Source organism: Equus caballus, chromosome 1 (assembly GCF_041296265.1).
Source record: "Equus caballus isolate H_3958 breed thoroughbred chromosome 1, TB-T2T, whole genome shotgun sequence".
Taxonomy (NCBI): domain Eukaryota; kingdom Metazoa; phylum Chordata; class Mammalia; order Perissodactyla; family Equidae; genus Equus; species Equus caballus.
Genome location: NC_091684.1, coordinates 195,214,537 through 195,233,292, shown reverse-complemented (window position 1 = coordinate 195,233,292; position 18,756 = coordinate 195,214,537). Strand labels below are relative to the sequence as shown.

Below are 18,756 nucleotides of genomic sequence, written 5' to 3'. Positions count from 1 at the left end.
GAAGGACTTTTTTCTAGCAAGTACATTATGAATAAATGTGGATCTCATAAGGTGCAGACATTTCACATTTTTCTACTTAATCTAATCTCTCCATTGTGAGACTTAATTTTTTGTAAATTTAAAGATTTTAAATTTATTTTTTAATAAAAGAAGTTCACTTCTTTTGGGGACAATATTTTAAGAAAAAATAATTTCGTTGATTAGAGAAGGACATAAAAATATCATGACAAAATTAAATGGCCTATCCTCAAATGAACCCTTTCCTCTGTTGTTGTTGTCATTGTTTTTAATTTATAGCTTGTCTGAATCTTTAAATGAAAAGAGAAAGAAAAGGAAAATTAGAAGCATCTTTTTTTCTTAACTCTCTCAGATAACCCACACATCTCAAGATCCACTGCATCTGAAATCCTTACTAACAATATATTTTCCAGAAGATTCTGCAACTTGTATGGGCAACTAATTGTAGGATTACATTTCGTTGTTATTTATCATTTCTGTTCTAAAATGTTCAGGATTTATATCTTTTATGTTACATCTCTTATGTTCATGGTTTCTGTCCTTTTACTTTCTTACCCTTCTCGCCCTCTCCCTCCCTTCCTTCCTCAATTGTTTCGTGACTTCCTGTCTGTGCCAAGCGGGAAAACAGGGCAGCAGGTTTCAGCGACAGAGAAAGAAGTCTGTGCCTTCAAGGAGCTGTCTGGTCAGGGATACAGACATAGAGAAAATATCGGGCAAAGCCAGGAGTGCAGGTTGAATGGGTGTACAGCGTAACACATGGTCGGGAAGAGAGCACAACCAACTCGGCCTAGCGATGGGCGAAGTAATCATAAAAGTGGTCACTCAATCTCAGCACGCAGGGCAGCAGGGGTTCTGGAAGACAGCGAGGCCCGCACATGTAGAGTGTGAGAAAGAGCTGGTGGCTCAAGGGCCCTGAGGGGCTCTTGTTGGTGAGATTGCACCTGAGTGAGGGTTATAGGAGTGAGCAAGTCTAGAGGAGCACTTCTCAGGCTATGTTGTCCAGAACACCATGCCCAGAGTGATACATTTGTGTTATTAAAAAGTGGACTTTTCATCAAATGAGCTTTGGAAAATAGGTTGCTTTTTATTTTAAGTTTCTCTGGGCTTCTTAGAGCAGGCAATATGCTGATGTGCATTGCACATATTGTAGAAGAGTAAAAATGAAGGAAAATATACAGAGAAAATAAAATTTGCCAATAACCCCACACCCAGAGAGAACCACTGTTAGTGTTTTGGTCTAGTACCTTTTGGGCTTTGTGTTCCTCTGGATTTTTCCCCGTGTGAGTCTCCCTCTCTTCCCTGAATCAGGGCACAGGTGCCTCACAGTCTTAATTTGTACATTCAATGTAAAAGTTTTTACTGAGTTCCCATCACGTGTGAAATGGAGTGGTGGATGCTGACAATATGACGATGAATCATACATGTTCTCCCCTTGAAGGAGCTCCTTCTTAACATCCATTGGCATATTCAGTTTTTATGTAAAAATTCGATACTGCTGTTCGTACTGCTCAGTGACATGTTTTACTCACTTATTAACAGTGGGTATAGCTAATCATACTATTCACTTGCATCCTTTTCTTGCTTAACAATATAAATATCTTTATCAATAAATGTAGATCTAGTACATTACCATTGAAAAAGACTGCATCATATTCTATTGTGCGACTGTACCAGGGTTCATTTAATAAATCTGTCAGCCTGTTTTCAATTTTTTTTTTTATTAAAGCAATATTATGATGAGCACTCTCAATGAGGGCTGTAGTTTTCCTAGTGATGTGAACAGAATTGTGTTTATGGTGATAAAGCTTGTGACAGGGGCCTGGAAGAATTAGACTAAGGACGAGAGTCCACTTAGGACACTGTCACAAGAGGAGAGAGTGACAACATCTACCAGGAAATCAACCGATAGCCATGAAAAGACAGACAGATATGAGAGACCTTTGATAGAGGAACAAAGCAGCTGATTGGAAGTGGTGAGGAAGAAGAAATGGTAAAACAAAGAAAACTGTGGTTTTTAATCAACAGATGAGGTGTGTTGATAATTAACTCACGACTAAGTCAAGAAATAAATAGTGCTTAGATGTGGGGATTTGAAAGACTTTGGGAAGCTAGAAATAGGCTGCAATCTTAGCCTTGGGATAAAGTTAGAATTCGTATTATCAACATATAAAACAGAGAGAAATTTGTGAGAACAAAGGGGATCTCTTAACAGAAAAATTTATATAATAATTAAGAGAGTTGAGTATAGAATTCTAGAGAAAGGAAAATTTAATGTGGACAGAGAGAGAGGAGCCTATGAAAACCTTGAGAAGTTGTAAGCTCTTCTTGACCAAGAGATTTGCAACCAAAGGATTAACTCTGATTTCAAGATTTAAAAGGCCTCATGGAAGAGATGGAAAATAAACTATACTTTAATTAGGCTCTGCTATTTAGCAAAAACGGATCTAATTTATTAAAAAAATCTATTTGGAATTTACCTAGATTAAAACTGAGTTTTATGTTTCTGTAATTTTTATTAGATAGGGAAGAAAGTTTATCTAAATAAATGAATAACATAAACAAATTTACAGAGAATTTTTGAACTATTTGTCATCATAAAACTTTAAAAAATGCAGCTAGTCAAGGATGTGTTTTTATTAGAATGGCCTAATAAGATCTTTGAATATTTATCTTAAGTCAGGAAATAAATACTTTCATTTAGCACCATTTCTATCTTTGACGTTTTACTATTTGTTCCTATAGTCAGGACATTAATAACGATGGGGCTCATGAAGTACAAATGCATAGTTTCAAAAATGAAGAAATTAATATCCAGAGTGGTTAAGCTTGGCTAAGGTCATGTGGCTTGTTCCTGGAAGAGAAGAGGATAGGAGATTTCACATAATAACACTCTACTAAATAATCTTTTAATTCATAATTTCTTTTCATTTATTTCACATACATTTATCAAAATTTGGAAATTTATTTTAATTGGTGTATTTTATAAGCAGTTTTGACTTATATATGAGAAATATTCTAACATAGATCAATACAGATATTTAAGACATAGATATATAAGGCATGCTATATTATATGTGCAAAATATGTATTTACCCCCTCACATTTCTACTTTGACTCTTTCTTATTGTCCCTGAGACAGTGACCAAGAGATGGGCAGGGGAACTGGTCCGATTTGCCCCTAGGAACAGAGTGGTCATGAGCAGGAGGAGAGGAGCCCACTGCTAACTCCAGTTATTCCCTCCAGCTGCAGAAGTTTACTGAAGCCAGCTTCAGGGGTCAGGTCTCTACGTTGGCCACCCACTATAAATTGGCCTCAATTTGAATTTTTTTCAAATCAAAGAATTCATTCTCTCTTATTCTCAATGTTTTCTTCTGTTAAACTTCAATATTAAGTAATTGATCTTTAGGATCATCAAAGAAATGAAATGCAAATGTAAAATCCCCCACTGTGCCACAGTAGGGGCATAATTAATGTTAACTGCTGAGGTTACTGCTGTTACTCTGTGTCCTTTCTCCTGGAGGGGCAATAAAAATCGCAGCTTCTTTTCCATCCTCTTGTTACAAAATGCTGCTTAGAATTGCGTTATTCCCTTGAGTTTCACTTCAAAAAACCCCAAGTTATTTAACTAAATCATTTAATTGTTTAGATTGACAAGAATGAATTATGTAACCATGTAGGATTTTAAAATGCAGCCATTTTTAAACATGTATTTTGTTAATGCCAGTTCTTAGAATGTGTATATGTACTTCAAGAAGGTGGTGGTTCACGTTTCACATTTTCTAATTTCCAAGACGCTATGTGTTATTTAACTAGTTTTTTAAAATAAGAAGTAAACGGAAGAATTAAGTGAAAAACTAGACATGAAGATACTTAAGTAGCAAAATAACTTGAATTCTCGTATCACTTTGGAAGTGAATTTATTTTTCTGTGTGTGAAATAAGAGAAACAGCATTTCAACATTAGTTGAAAGATAATTGAAAAATTAATTATGTTTGTTTTGGTTCCTGGGCGCTGGAGCACAGTAATGCTAGGAGAGAGACTAAATCCTTTGCCTTTTCATCCATCTGCAGCACTGCCTCCAAAGGGAGCATATGACTTTTATTGGAAGGATAGAATTATTCATATATTTCTGGTTGTTCTTATTCTGGCATTCTAATGTAGCCCATGCTTTTTTGATATATGTTCTATTGCATAAATACATTTGAATTCGTATACATTTGTATAAGAAAAGTCTTCCAATGGAACAGGTTATATTGTTCGTAAGAAAACTGATTGGGTAGTACTTACCTCATATTGGTTCATGTTTTTCACTAAACCCTAACATAAATATATTCCAGCACAGTCAAGTAAATTCCGGTAAAATCAATCTAATTTTCTCAGAAATATCTTCATTGAAATCAGAAATTATCTTCACTTGAGAAAATTATAATTCTTATATCATTGAAATATATTTCTGAAAATTCACCTAAACTTAATTTTACAGAAATAGTGGCGACACCATGACAAACTATTTACAATGATCTCGAAATGTCTTAACGTGAAATTCTATGAAATTTAAATGTCAAAAAATATTAAAAGTCCAAAAGAGAAGAATACAGTGGATTGTCAGTGTGGCATTGCAGTCAATTCCTCCATTCCATTTCCACTAGGGAGAAAGCAAACCCTAAACATTAGCAATTTGGCAAGTTTCTAAACCAGAGTCAAAACTTCTGATTTGTATCAAAGGTTGTCCTTTCTCCTTTCCTGCTACTCGTGTTTAGTGTGTCTGCTACGTCTACAGTCTACAATGCCTCTTACCCCCTCTTACGGCATCCTTGGGTAAGCGGCAACAACAGAGGACGCGGAAGACTGAAAGGGGAATCCTACCCTCAGCAAGCGCGACCTCTCTTCCATGAAAGGCAGATATTAAAGACCCAGTTAATGGCTGAGAATGGCAAGTCAATGAGTAGATTGTTCTTATGTTGGCCATTCAGGTCCAATTTAATGCTTTATTTATTTTGCTAATGTTTGAAGACCTGATTTGAGGGAGTTCTGTGAAAACAATTCAGAATATTCTAAGGGAGAATATGTGCCATTTATTCCCAAGGTCTCTATAATTTTATTCATCTGAATTGTCCACATTTCTTCAACCAGCAGAAATTGTTTCCTTATGATTTTCTGTGTTTGAATATGCTTTACCAGTTTATACTAACCTTGAAAAATTTTCTTTTTCCCATTTCAAGTTCCACCCAATCTGACTGTTCCACAGGAAAAATCACCTTTGGTCACCAGAGAAGGAGATACAATAGAACTGCAATGTCAAGTAACTGGAAAACCTAAACCCATCATCCTTTGGTCTAGAGCGGATAAGGAAGTCGCAATGCCTGATGGGTCAATGCAAATGGAGAGTTATGACGGAACACTGAGGATCGTGAATGTGTCTAGGGAGATGTCAGGAATGTACAGATGTCAGACCAGCCAGTACAATGGATTTAATGTGAAACCAAGAGAAGCCTTGGTGCAGCTCATCGTGCAGTGTAAGTACATTTTTTTCTTTGTGTTTCTTGTGGGGGACCAGGGAAGAAATGATACCACTATTCTACCAGTAAAATGAGGTGACTTTTGGAATTGGATTAGGATAAAATATTTCTACATTATTGCTACCCAATTTAAACTATAATTTTCCCTAAATCTGCTTATTACTTGAACTAATGCCCCGCAGTAGAAAAGAATTCTATTAGTGTGTGTGTGATGATTATGATGGTGTTGGGTGGTTAGTTAATGCCAAAGAATCAACAAACCTAATGGTTAAAAACTGGCCGTGTGCAATGAAGCAGAGTGGAAACTGGAAGTAACTGCTCATTCAGATTATAATACTCTTTTGTTTTCACAGTTCCTGTTTCTACTTCAGGCAATTGTGTGCCCTTTGTCCAAATTATCCACCTATTTTAAGGCATCCCTTTGCTTAAATTGTGAAGACTTGATCATTGAAATCTATGTTTGCGTATCTGAGGTTGCAATAGTAGATTGCTTAATTATCTACTAATATTGAGATAATTCAGGCAGGTATTAGGTGCTGAATTTTCACTTGACTTTCTCAAGAGATAACTGTTTCACTGTGAGGATTGAATGTGAAAGATTTTTAAGTATTTTTATTGAAATCAGTTACAATTCTAACAAAAAGAATTGTAGACATCGTGTGCTTTGTATTTGCGTTCAGTATTAAGACTACCTAAATTCATAAATCTGAGAAGAAGTTTGATGATGTCGCTGGTGTTGGGTTATTAGAGGATGCCTTGGTAATTCGGATGGCAGGTGGTGCGAACATTGCTGAAAGAGGAGAAGCAAACTAAACAAGATCTGTTCAAACTCCAGTAGTGCTGGTGTGAATGTTAATTGATATACTCTCTGTTAAATACAAGGTGGCAAAGTCTTGAAAAAAATGAATGAGTTAGATGAAACTATACACTTCAATAAGCAATGTTGTTGTTTTCTTTCTGTGGTTCTTCTGTAACTCAGAAAATGGAAAATAGAATTTATTCCATAAATGTCTATTTTTATATTAGACTTAAGGATGTTGGCAGATAGAATTATCTGACTTTAAATTTGAAAGAATAATTGAGATATGGAAGGATTACGTTTGTGACTGATAACAACAAATGCATTTCTGTGTAAGGTGTGTTGGGAAGGGGGACAAGAGCAAGGTTCTGGATGCTACTCAACCTTTCTCCGTCCCTCTTCTAAGGAAACTCAATTCCAGTATGCTATTTGTCCTATAAATGTACAAACTGATATTTGTCAAATACTTTGCCTGATTTCCAATTGATTACTAGTTTTTTCTCCAAATAACGCAACTTTTAGATAGCAAGTTCAATTCAGACCTTCAGTATTGCTTTTTTCCTTGCTGGCCTTTATACACATGACAGAAAGTTCATAGGTGGGAGGTTCATGTGAAAACAGGTTTCAGAAAGAAAAAAGAATAAGAGAAACCTCTCCTTATTTCTCCAAAAAAAAAGAAACACCTTCAAGTGACCACAGAGGAAGTTGAAAGGATTATGAGCACTCCTTGTTGGTGATCACAGGATTCTGTGCTTCCTCCGGAGTCTGCCCAAGCTTCAGTGTCCCCAAGGCTCTTAGGGCAATTAGTTTTCACTCTGCTCACACCTCTCCAGGAAGCTGCGATACAAAGGAAAGCTGTGGAACCCAGTGGCGCTAGGGAATTTTCAAGAACCAGGATTTCCAATCTCCATAGAATATACTAACCTCCAGAATTCTATTGAGGAGTTTTTTTTTTTTTTATTTGCTCCTTAATAAGTCCCATAGGAAGTGTTAAATTCAGCACAAGATTTTAAGATTCAAAAATAGTGGATGAAAATAACTACTGGCACAATTGTCTCTAGTGTCACAGGATGTAATTGACTAAAAAGACACCATAGATATAAGCAAAGTCTAGTTCATTTAATGTATGTAAAAAAGATCTGCATCCCAAGATGACGTCACAGAGCGTGGTGGGGTTGGGGGTTGTAATCTAACAGCACTTGCTCTCAGAGGCTGGCTTCCCAGGCCTGTCAGGAAGACAGCTGGATGCCAGCAGTCTTGTCAGCCAGGTGAGGATGCCATGAAGTCTTTCAAGAAGCTCCCTTTCATGTATTCCCAACTCTTCTGAAGAATCTCGTTATGTATCTGAGCATTTGCCAGGTACAAATCACTGGCAACAACTACGGAATATTTCTGAGAAATCAAACGTTGATTTTTCAGGCACATAATTCCTGCTAGCAGGTCCAGCCTGCATGCGTACCTAAGGCTTATTCCTGCAAAACTAATAATGCTGGAATTCTGATACTATTTTTAATATTATTTTAGTATTATTATAAATATTAATATTTAATATTTTCAATATACATTCTGGTATATTGATTTCTTAAAAGTATGGTATTTGTGCTTAACTTGGACAGCCATGCTACATGGAAAAAGTATTCATATGGAATATAAAATATTAAGTTATTTCAAACATATGCACACATGTACGTGCATGTGTTTATATCATCTTCAGCAATTCGTTACATAGTTTCAGCTAACAAGCTATGCTTTATATATTTTGTATTGCAGGCATAATATATTTTACATTTTAGCTATTCAGTAAATGTATTGAGTAAATGTAAGTTACGCTAACAAATGGAATAAGAATATATACTTTGCATACTTCTTGCATGACTGGTTTTTCTTATTCAGGTTGCAGAAGTACTTGAAAACTTGTTGCATATAGGTTGATATCTGAAAGTGCTCAAGTGGGTGAAGGAAGAAGATGTCAAGTTGTTCTAACTCTTATGAAATACCTTTTACAGGACTTGATCCCTGCACTTTAGTTTATTAAGATCTCCTTTCTTAAAATGTTTATTCCCTTGACAGATTCTGAGACGATCTGTTTTCCACACATGCTCATGCAATGTGTATGTGTAGTCACACACACATTTATTTATATATAATTTTATCTGTTTTGAAATGTAAAATAATAAAAAAGTGATGATCATAATAAATAAGAAACAAACAAAAAAAATCTGGTATCTCCTAGGCACATTTTTTTCCTTGTTTAGTTTTACTTGTGTCCAAATAAACAATAACCAATCAACAGGAGCACAGGAGTGGTTGAATGTAGGACTGTGATGAGTGTAGACTATAAAGGCCTAAAAAGAAATAGTATATATATATTTCCATCTTATATAAATAATGGAACAGTCCACTTAGTTTAATGTTCTAAATCTACAAATTAGATTTATGCTTGGCTAATGTCAAGTTAAAATTTTAAAGCAATCATTTTATTAAAACTTTTTGAATTATTTACTATCTCCAATTGATTTGCCTCTTAAAATGTGTAGATAGTGAGCGATTTAGCTAGTGACAGAAGCCTAGAGGTATTTTACGCTGTTCTATATCCTGTTAAGAGTAGCTTAATCTCCATAATGAAATAGTGTAAATTATTAAATTCTTGTGCACATTGCTCATTCCTGGAAAGCAAAATTTATTCTACAATATTTTTGACTTCTACAATTGCCAATTACCACAAATGATATGCACCAGAATAGGAAGTTGCGAATATAAACGTAAGATTTTGAAAAAGTATTGGTTTCAAATTAATCTAAATTTTAAAAAATTGCTAGATGAAACTGCAAAGTACAAGGTAAAGTTTTAATAACAGTCCTTCAAGTTTTCAGCCATTGCTTAATTTCATTCACATGTTTTTGGAACTATATAACAATTCTTTTGTCAACTTTCTCGTTCATTTTTATTTGAAGCGGCATTAGAATAGAATCATTGAAAATAAATATCTGTTCATTGATTCATATCATTTGAAAACTGTGGTTTGTATAGAGCTTATTGAACAAAAATAGAACAATTTCTTGAAGAAAGTAACAATATAAAGGCAATTTTTTATTCATTAGACTACTGATCATTTGAATATTGATTAAATAAAAATGCCACTGGATGAATATATTCAAATATGTATATTAAATGAAGAGACTAAGATATACCTATTGTCCTCCTAAAAGAAATTATTGTTTTTCTTATCCTTATATTTGTATTATATAAGTATACTTAAGCTTATAATATTGCATGCTATCAATTTAATTTCATAAACCATAATATTTTCTTTTTAATAAAAGCTTATCCTTTAAACGGTTTCATCTCAAAACACTGGCAAAATCTCTTAGTACAGTGAGTATATTCTGAAAAAGTGAATATATTTTGATTTCCTTGAAAATCAGCTGGAGAAGACACACTGCAGTGAATGTCACTTTTGTCGTTCAAGCTTCATTGTATATGTATGCGCATTTGCTGCCCCGACATTAAAGATAAGGTATTTCTGTTGTGAGGTATAAAATATACACTAAAAACCAAAGACTGATGGTAGTATTAAATTGTATTAAGTAAGGGTCTTTCAGCTATCTTTAAATGAGATTTCATACACTACTTACAAGTTCTAGCTTCCAAATGAAGGAAAGTTATAAAAGAAAATACTCGAGGCTGTTGAGAAACCCATGTGCTTTATTTGTTTCCAAAGCAAGACCAAATTGAGTGAAGAGGACGGAGCCACAGATCAGGACTTTATTGCTCACTCTTTTCCTCAAGAAATTTAGTGAAGAGTGTGTATTAAGGACTTTCAATCAAAATGTGTATTCTACCAAAGTAGAATATCATGGATATTCTAAAGAAAAAGGAAATTAACAACAGACTGGAATGTACTGTAACATATATGCTCATTATTGTTAAATTACTGAGTAATTTTCTGTAGTGTTGAGATGTATAGAATGACTGTTTTGAGTGAATGTAACTACTTTTTGGATTTTAAAAAAGCAAAATTCCTCTGAAAATAACAGTGTGACTAGAGATTAATCTAAAGCTATATGAGAGACAAGGTAACTATTGATAAGAGAGGAAACAAGGGAGCCATTTGCCATATTCACACAGGGAGATTTTAAAGGTTGTTGAAGGAATTTATAAGTGAATGGACAAGAATGTTAATTTACTAGCAGAGCAATAAAGTGACTTCCAGCTCAGTAGTCTGGAAAGCCCTGCTTCTCCAGATTTGTTTCCTATTTTCCAAAAGAATTCAGCCCATCCCATCTTACACTCATCAACTTGGTGATTCTCTTTAGCTAAGCTCCTCGTCCTCCTTTCTCCACTTCCCACCAATTCTTCAGCTGCTTTTTCCCATTTTAGTCCTGGCTAAGTCCCACCCCATTAGAAAGCCTCTTGGTGACTGAGAAGGGCCCTCTTTGATAGTCCTATGGACACTGGTGTTGAGTGTGCACAAGACAACTTAGGCCTTCAAAGGAGAACTTCCTTATGAACATATGCATTAGATGATATACTTCTTTCAAAATCATTGCTTATTATTTGACCATTGCCTTCCTCAAAACTGTCTTGTAAAATTACCTTTAGAGTTAGTTTGAGCAACACAAAGAAATACTTGTAATGATTGTTATTGTTTTCATACCAAATTTTTATTATCTAATTGGATTCACTCCTTTCACTAAAATGACTTGGTTCCAGTAGACTTTGGATTACTCTCATTTAATAAATTCACCCTCACAATTTGAAAACTTACCTTTGGGGTTATTCAAAAGACTGTCAGAAACATAAATGGTAAGTTCAAGGTTATTTTCAATATTTTTTAGGTAATAACAACGTCGTGATTATATAACCACTGCCTCTGTAAGGATGATAACTTTGAAGAGAGCGTTCACTTGAAGAATTTTCTTTGACCTAGAAAATCCTAGCTTTTATCACTTATTACTATTGTTAAAAGATAATCTGAGGCACAGTAAAAATTTTAAGAGTTTATTTGAGCAAAAATTGATTCTCTTCAGGCAGTGCCAAACAGACATGATTAGGAACACTCTACCCACCGACAGGAGCTGGCGAGGGAAGAGCCAGAAGCAACGTAAGGAAATTATTGATTGTTTCTAGCTTAAAGCGGAGTTGGCTGTTTGCGATTGGTTGCCCTTCTGTTTCAATTTCGGAGCCTTGAGTCATTTATCGGCTTAGGTTTTGGGTTGCTTCTGTAGCCACCAAGGTGTTAGAGCCACCTCAATCCCATAGCCTCCTTGTTTAATTTAAAACTGTATGTATGGACCTTAGCACATATCTTGATTTATCTGAGTTTTGCTTTTCTTACTTCCAAAAAGAAAAAAATGCTTCCCAATTGTAAGTTAGTATTTATTTAAAACAATTTTGCAGACTAACTAGAACATTGCCTACCCTGTAGCACAAAATGGAAATTATTCTGATTAGCACTTTAATATGTAAGTTCTGGTATATTTTCATGTAAAGGATCCATTGTTTTGCTTTCAAAAGTCATTCCTCCTATGCTCTATTTTACTGTTTTTTAATAACGGTTGTTGCCCCATGCCTTCTAGAATTTAAGCTCTTTGAAAGCCAAGGCAAGTCTTACATTTCTAGCACCACAACACTTGTCAAATTTGTAGATTCTTGATTACTTGACACTTTTTTGGGATCTCTGCACCTGGGCAAAGTTTAAAGTGAAAACTCTGCTTGGTAAGAAATTCTTAATTTCATCTTCCCACTGCGAAACTGTGTAATATACTCAACTAGAATGTAGCTTAGGGAAAAGTTTTTAAGTTGACTTAGAAAATAATATTTTAAGCATTCATTTTTCATATTTTAGTGTTAATGATTATTAAATAGAATTCCGCATTTATTACACAGCATTCCTTTATTTGAATCAAATGGCCATATTCATTCTTTTGCTGTTTGCAGCAGTTATTAGAAATACTGACAACTAAACCCTGAGGCAATGTTAATATTTTGAAAACGTTAATGTTTATGCTGTTTTCTCCCATCCTACCTTTCCACTCTCCCACATAGTTAAGATCTTTTCTTTAAAAAGAAGAGACAATATTCTTGTAAGATGGTGTACAATTTAAACTGTATAAAATAAACTCCAGAATTTTTATTTAAAGTCAACATATAAATACATCTTACCTCATTCCCCAGTGGATTTAATGAGGAATTATAATGGAGGTGCCTTGGAAACAGATTTGTTTAAACATTTTATTTTTGTATTACTCCTGAGTATTCGAAAATTGAACTTCCCAAGTGCATGTGCTATTTTGCAGAAAGTCTTCAGGATGAATTCACTTTAGCTGAACTGCTCCTGCCATGCTGGGCAATCTCTTTGCTCCTGCTTCTCTCCCTCTTCCAGAGAAGATAGCAGGGTAGACAACCAGCTAAGCAGACTGTCAAAGAAAATAGCATCTCGCCCTTTCTAAAGACTATCTCAGTGTAGAGCACAGATATGGGCAGTCGAGCACAGATCACCTGGAAAGAGGCTCAGTTCATCCACCATGTGGATCACATAAAGAAAATAAATGCATATATTTGTTTTTCTTGTTCCATCTCTGGTGCTGTCTCAATGTAGATACAACCATAGTTTAATGTTTAGAAAAACTTATCCATTAAAAGTTTTATTATCAGCACCTATGCAAAAAGTGACATAGGAACCAGCCAGTTTTAACAGAATGGTGGAAAGAACTGACAATTTAACCCAACCACATCTTATGTTCATTGATGCTGTCAGCCAAGTGTTTCTGCCCGCCCCTGTAGTGCAGGAATAAATTTAGGCGGATGATTATAGCACTTCCATAATATGAAAAGGATACTTTTTCCTGGAAAACCTTCAGATACGTAATTAAATTCATTGTATTTGGAATGAAGGAAGTTCATGCTGCCCGTCTTCCTCTCCGCCTCCCTTTCTCATTTGATGGAAATACATTCTCTCAGAGCGGTGAACACAAACACGCATATAAATATATAGTGGAACTACAGCAATTCTGGGCCTTTTTAATATTTCTTAGTCAAAAAGAGATTTACCTCTCATCGGAAAATAAATGTGTTCTTCCCAAATATAGAATTTAGGCATTTCCTAAATACTGTGCTCTTCTCCCATGACAATAAAAAGGTGATAATAATAAACCATTAAAATAAATCACACCGAGAAGTTTACAATAATATATCCCATGAACATACCTGTGACTTTATCAATTCATTGTAAGTATATCATTGGTAAAAGACTTAGTACAGAGGGAAATATAAATTATGCAGAAGACATGGGTCTCTGGTTAGGAAAAAAAATGCATCAGCACTTCAGAAGTTACCTAGCAGAGTAAGAGATTCATTGTCCGGAAGGCACTTCAGTTGGTGCTCGTCAAACTAATGAAAAGGGAGAAATCAGAGGCCAGTACTGTGAGAGAAAGATGTGCTTGCTGCCCCTCCAGCAGAAGAGACTGGTTTCCCAGAGTGTCTGACTCACCTGCAAGCATTGTTCATATAGAATGTTAGCTTACATGTTATTGTTACCAATTTTATCTTTATTGATTATCAACTGTTCGAATAGCGTAATTTAATTCCAGCCACAGCTTTTTGGTTTTTGCATATACGATATTATTTGGGGTTATATTATATTGTGTTACTAACTTTTAAACTACTCTATTGTATAACCTACCAGAAAGTCTTCTTAAGTTCAGCTACATTCAAACTCACAAGACTCTCATGGGGACATATGGCATCAAATTCACTCACAGGTGTGAGGCAGAAACCACAGCTTGCCAACATGCCTTCCCACTCCCCACTCGTGGGGACGCTTGAAAATTCTGACAACATTTTTGATTATCATGATTGGAGGAAGAGGGAAACTACTGGCATCTGGTGTGTAGAGGCCAGAGATGCTGCTAAATGTCCCGAATGCATAGGACAACCTCTCACAGAGAATTATTCTGCCCAAACTAGTTATTTGTTGTGTGGAGGGGCTAGTTAATTTTAGAGTGTTTAGAGGCATCCCTAGCCTCTAATCTTGAGACTCCGGTAGCGCCCCTCCTACTGAGTCATTATAATTAAAGATGTTTCCAGAGATTACCAAATGTCCTTGCTGGGCAAAATTACCCCAGGTGAAGAACCACTGCCTGGATGGCTCATATATAAAGAGACAGGAATCTACATAACTTTGGGATGAGAACTCTGGCAGAATCCTCTGGCCCACAGGAGGCAATGCCTCTTATAACAAACCTGTAGGTCTAACCTCCAGAGTCCTGAAGTTACAAGAGTCACTACACGAAGCTCAAAGCTGTGGCTTCCTATCAGGTGTTAACATTCTTCTCAATCCAGAGCAATTTAATACAGAAATGTTGCCTAAATCATAGTTGACATTCTTCCCTTGTCAGGTTACCAGGGGAATGGAGCTAGAACTTTAAAAGAAGGTCAAGTTCTCCTGCAGCAAGGAAAAGGTTTACCACCCCTTAAATGTATCTGCTCTGATCATCATGTTAAACTGTCTTAGTCATTCTTTTGCTCTAGGATTTTTCTTCATTTGATCATAGTAATTACAGCAAGTATTTTTCAACATAACGGTTTTTTTAGCTTGCTTTTTGACTCATCCTCGTGAACCTCTGTGCCTGTAAGCTTTCTTTGTAGGTCTGGCTTTGTGTCTGGCTTGGGAGGGAGTAGCTGCATTTCATGCTGTGCCATCAGGTCATTTTGACCCATGTAATGAATTCTTTTCTTCTGGCAAATGAATATTTCCTTAAAACCTTAAAGATTCTAGTAGGCAAAAGCAAAGGTTCTTCAAAAGGAAATTTTCAGACTTAAGCTGACCATGCCTTGTGAAATTGTAAGAAATTCTCCCTTGATTTCACACTTATTAGACTTACTTTAAATGTGGAAATTACTCTTTCTCCTTAATCTCAAACTATTTTCAAAGAGAAAGAAGTCAAATGCTGTTCTTAAAAATTACTGAATATGTGGATTTTGTTCTTTAATAAAGTCTCCCAATGAATGAAATAAAATTTTTTCCTTGAGAAAGATTATTATGTAACTTGAGTAGCATTTTTTTTTAATTGAAGGGGTTTAATTTACAAAAATTAATCAAGGGAGGAAAATATTACAAATTAAGCAGGAATTGAAAAACAAGAAAAATGAGATGCAGTTTCTTAGCATTTTCATTATTTGCATTGAAATCTTAGGTTCAAATGGCAGAAGTAATCTGACGTTCCTTGAGTTATTCTTAGTTTCATTGTGTGACACTGAGAGTGTCAACATTTTCTCCAGTGATTCTAGTGTTCTAAGATGTATGTTATTAAACAGAAACTAACTGCTTTGTGTACAACATAAAATGATAAATATAGTATTTTATTGCTGAGTTAAAAGATATAAGTAATGTAAGTGTATGAAATTTTCACTTTAAGTGCTGGCTTGAAACCCTAAGTTACAAATGAATGTCAATCAATCACACAGGCATAGATGAAGATGATATGAATGTTAGAGAGATATAAATGTGTCTGATGCGTATCTATCGTTCTATCGATATCCATCTTTCTCTAACATTATCTATCTATCTCTCTATCTATCTATCTGTCTCAATGTTGGCTCCACGCAAAGGGCATGTTTATTGAGTGAATGTTCATTCTTGTTATTACATTTTTCTTCTTTGTCTTTTATGATGCCACACATGCCAGCTCTGTTTTTGCTTTCCAATCATGTCTTGATTGCTATGTATTCTTCCTTCCTCCAGATCAGGTTTTGGTGCTGTTGTTCTCTTATTCTGTACCCTCCCGCTTGGCATTAGTGACTTGAACTCTCACTGCCACGCAGATCTTCCCGCGTTTGTATCTGAGACATTCAGCCAGCTTCTGTGAAGTTTCAACTTAGCTTCCTGTTGAATTCTAAAATCTAATAGGACTAAAATTAAACTTATGGTGATTCCCCTGTGGTTATTTTTTCTCCTCTTGAGTTCCCTTTTCACCTAAGGGACTTCCCTCCTCTCTGTTAACAAGATTTCTGTCTTCCCTTTTTCCCAACATGCATTTGGAAATTAGGATATTGGATTCTGAAATTAGACACCTGGTTTAAATGCGAGCTTTGTTACTTCAACTGTAATTTCTCTGAATATTCATTTTGTTTGTGTCTGTCGTGATGGAGATTTATTTTCATCCGTTATATGCTAGATTTCTCTGAGAATTAAATTCGGTGACGCAGGACAAGTGTTTAGCCCCGTGTGTGACACATAGATAGTACTCCCTAATTGTCAGCTCTTAGTTCTCAAAACCTTCTCGGAATCCATTCCTGCCTCTCCAGTCCCACTGTCATTTTCAAAAGTAGGTCCTTTTATCTCCTTCAAGAAATTCATACTATTTTCCTCATATCTGATCTTCCCCTCAGAACACCGCTGTCAGATGAGTCTTCCTTTAAGAGCAGGAACACTTCCAGTTGCAAGTGACAGAAAATTCTTGTCTAACTGTGAAGGGCGAGAAAGTGTTGTAGGTTCCGAGAGCTTTAACATTGTCATCTTCTCAACTATCAGCTCAAGTTCCTCTTTGTTTGCTCTATATTAGTGATTCTCATTATTTCCAGGTCCACCTGAAAAAAAGAATGCCCTCTTTTGCCTCTCACCCAAAGATTAACCCAGTGGCCACGATTTGCCTGGTTAACTCTTCTCTGTGGCAAAGGCATACATGTAAGCATTGATTGTTCCCTCTCTGTATGGTTTCTCATTACCTGTGATTCAAAGTTCAGACTCCTGAATTGGCAAACAGGATTCTCCACCCTTCTCTGAGATCACAGACTATACTCCAATCAAGGTGAACAGTTCATTATCCTGTGCACTTTTGAATGCCGTGCTTTTTGTAATTTCATTTCCTTTGTCATAAATATACTTAAAGTCACCTCACTGAACCCACTCTCTACCATTTTTAAGGCAACAAAGGCCATTTCCCTCATGAAATTTCTCTTTGAAACCTCCAGCTATGTCTAATCTTTTTATCTTCTAAATCTGCACCTTTTTTCTGGACTCTGCAATTTCAACCTTCTGCTCATAAATAGGATATTTGTTTGTCTCTCTTTTCTCTCTGTCACCCTCTCATAAGAGAATATATTCTCTTCGTTTCCTGAGTCATAATTGCATCTTACAAAAAAGCCTAGATCAGTAAATGCATAAATTAATGAATTTTGAAATATGTACTTCTGGCCTTGGTCACATTTGTCAGCTGTAGATTTGTTAATGAAGATATAACACCACACACACAGTTTTTACTGTAACTTTGAATATGGGTACGCTCTGCAATAGGGGAGAAATAGGAGACTATGTATTGTCGGATAGATTCTAATTCTGGCCCTGGGTCTACTTCTAACATTTCTTACCACCAATTTCCTTATGCAAATGAGGAATTTAGTAAGATGATCTCTAAGTCATCTTCACATTTGAAATCGTTACCAACAAAAGTCTGATTTATGTTTAATGAATACATCAGAAAACACATATTCTGCTTACCACTTTAGGAATTTCCTAGAAACTGCATACTTTAATTAAAGAAAGGGTGCATAGATGACAACATTTCATCACATGTTCCCTGTGTTAAAATAACTCAGACGTCTGTTCTAAGTGAAAGATAGGAGTAAAAAGTACAAGAACAGGTAACTTGAAGACATGTACTTGGCTGTTCTGCACCCATTGCATCGAGAGAAAAAGCGGTGCACTTGAAACCTTATGGAAAAAGCATTCTTAGTATAGATAATGACAAGATTTCAGTGCCTGATGAGTTAAAATTATAAAATTTTATTAAAGATATTGCCGTGTGAATTTTTCCTGAATCTTCCCCTTTGTCTGGTTTATCATTAACTTCACTTTAGAATGGCAAAGATCACTAGTTACAACAGTGGATTCATAGACTGGTCGAAATATCATGCATACAAATATGTGCTACTTTGCAATTACTTGCTTTCAGAAACTGTGGATCTGCTATTTTATTAAGAACACTGTTCTCTGGTTTCTTTGAAAAAACATCAGAATTCTTGATAAATCAACTTACATTACTGTATTTTTGTTTGTATGTCTGTTTCTATGTAGATATCCTTTGCAGCTTATCTGTAAAGAAGATAAATTTTACAAAACAATGAAAAGATATGGTATCTTGGAAATTATTATTCTCTCTCCAAAGCCATTTTGTCTCAAATGCCTAGTTTAAAAAGTAGAATGCCCATTTGCTTTAGCAGGAGTCTTTTTTGAAAAGTTTCTGAGTCTTTTTCTCCCTCAGAGAAATCTGTTAAAAAGAAGTTCTGCTTCCAGGGTTTTAAATATATTATATCAGTTAATTTAGGCAAGAAAATCTAATTTGTTCAGCATACACATTAGTGTTTGTTGGCAACTAAAAAAGATTTGAATTGAAACAGCCATTATGACCTTGGGCAAC

General features: G+C 35.4%; 1 protein-coding gene across 6 annotated transcripts in view; it reads left to right on the top strand.

The window, feature by feature from the left end:
• MDGA2 (MAM domain containing glycosylphosphatidylinositol anchor 2) overlaps window positions 1-18,756 on the top strand; it is a 782,115-nt gene that overhangs the window by 593,281 nt on the left and 170,078 nt on the right. For all 6 annotated transcript variants that reach the window (XM_023624618.2, XM_070275008.1, XM_070275000.1 and 3 more), the window contains one exon: window positions 5,242-5,535. In XM_023624618.2, coding sequence (XP_023480386.1) covers window positions 5,242-5,535 — 294 coding nt within the window. The remainder of the gene's footprint in view (window positions 1-5,241; window positions 5,536-18,756) is intronic.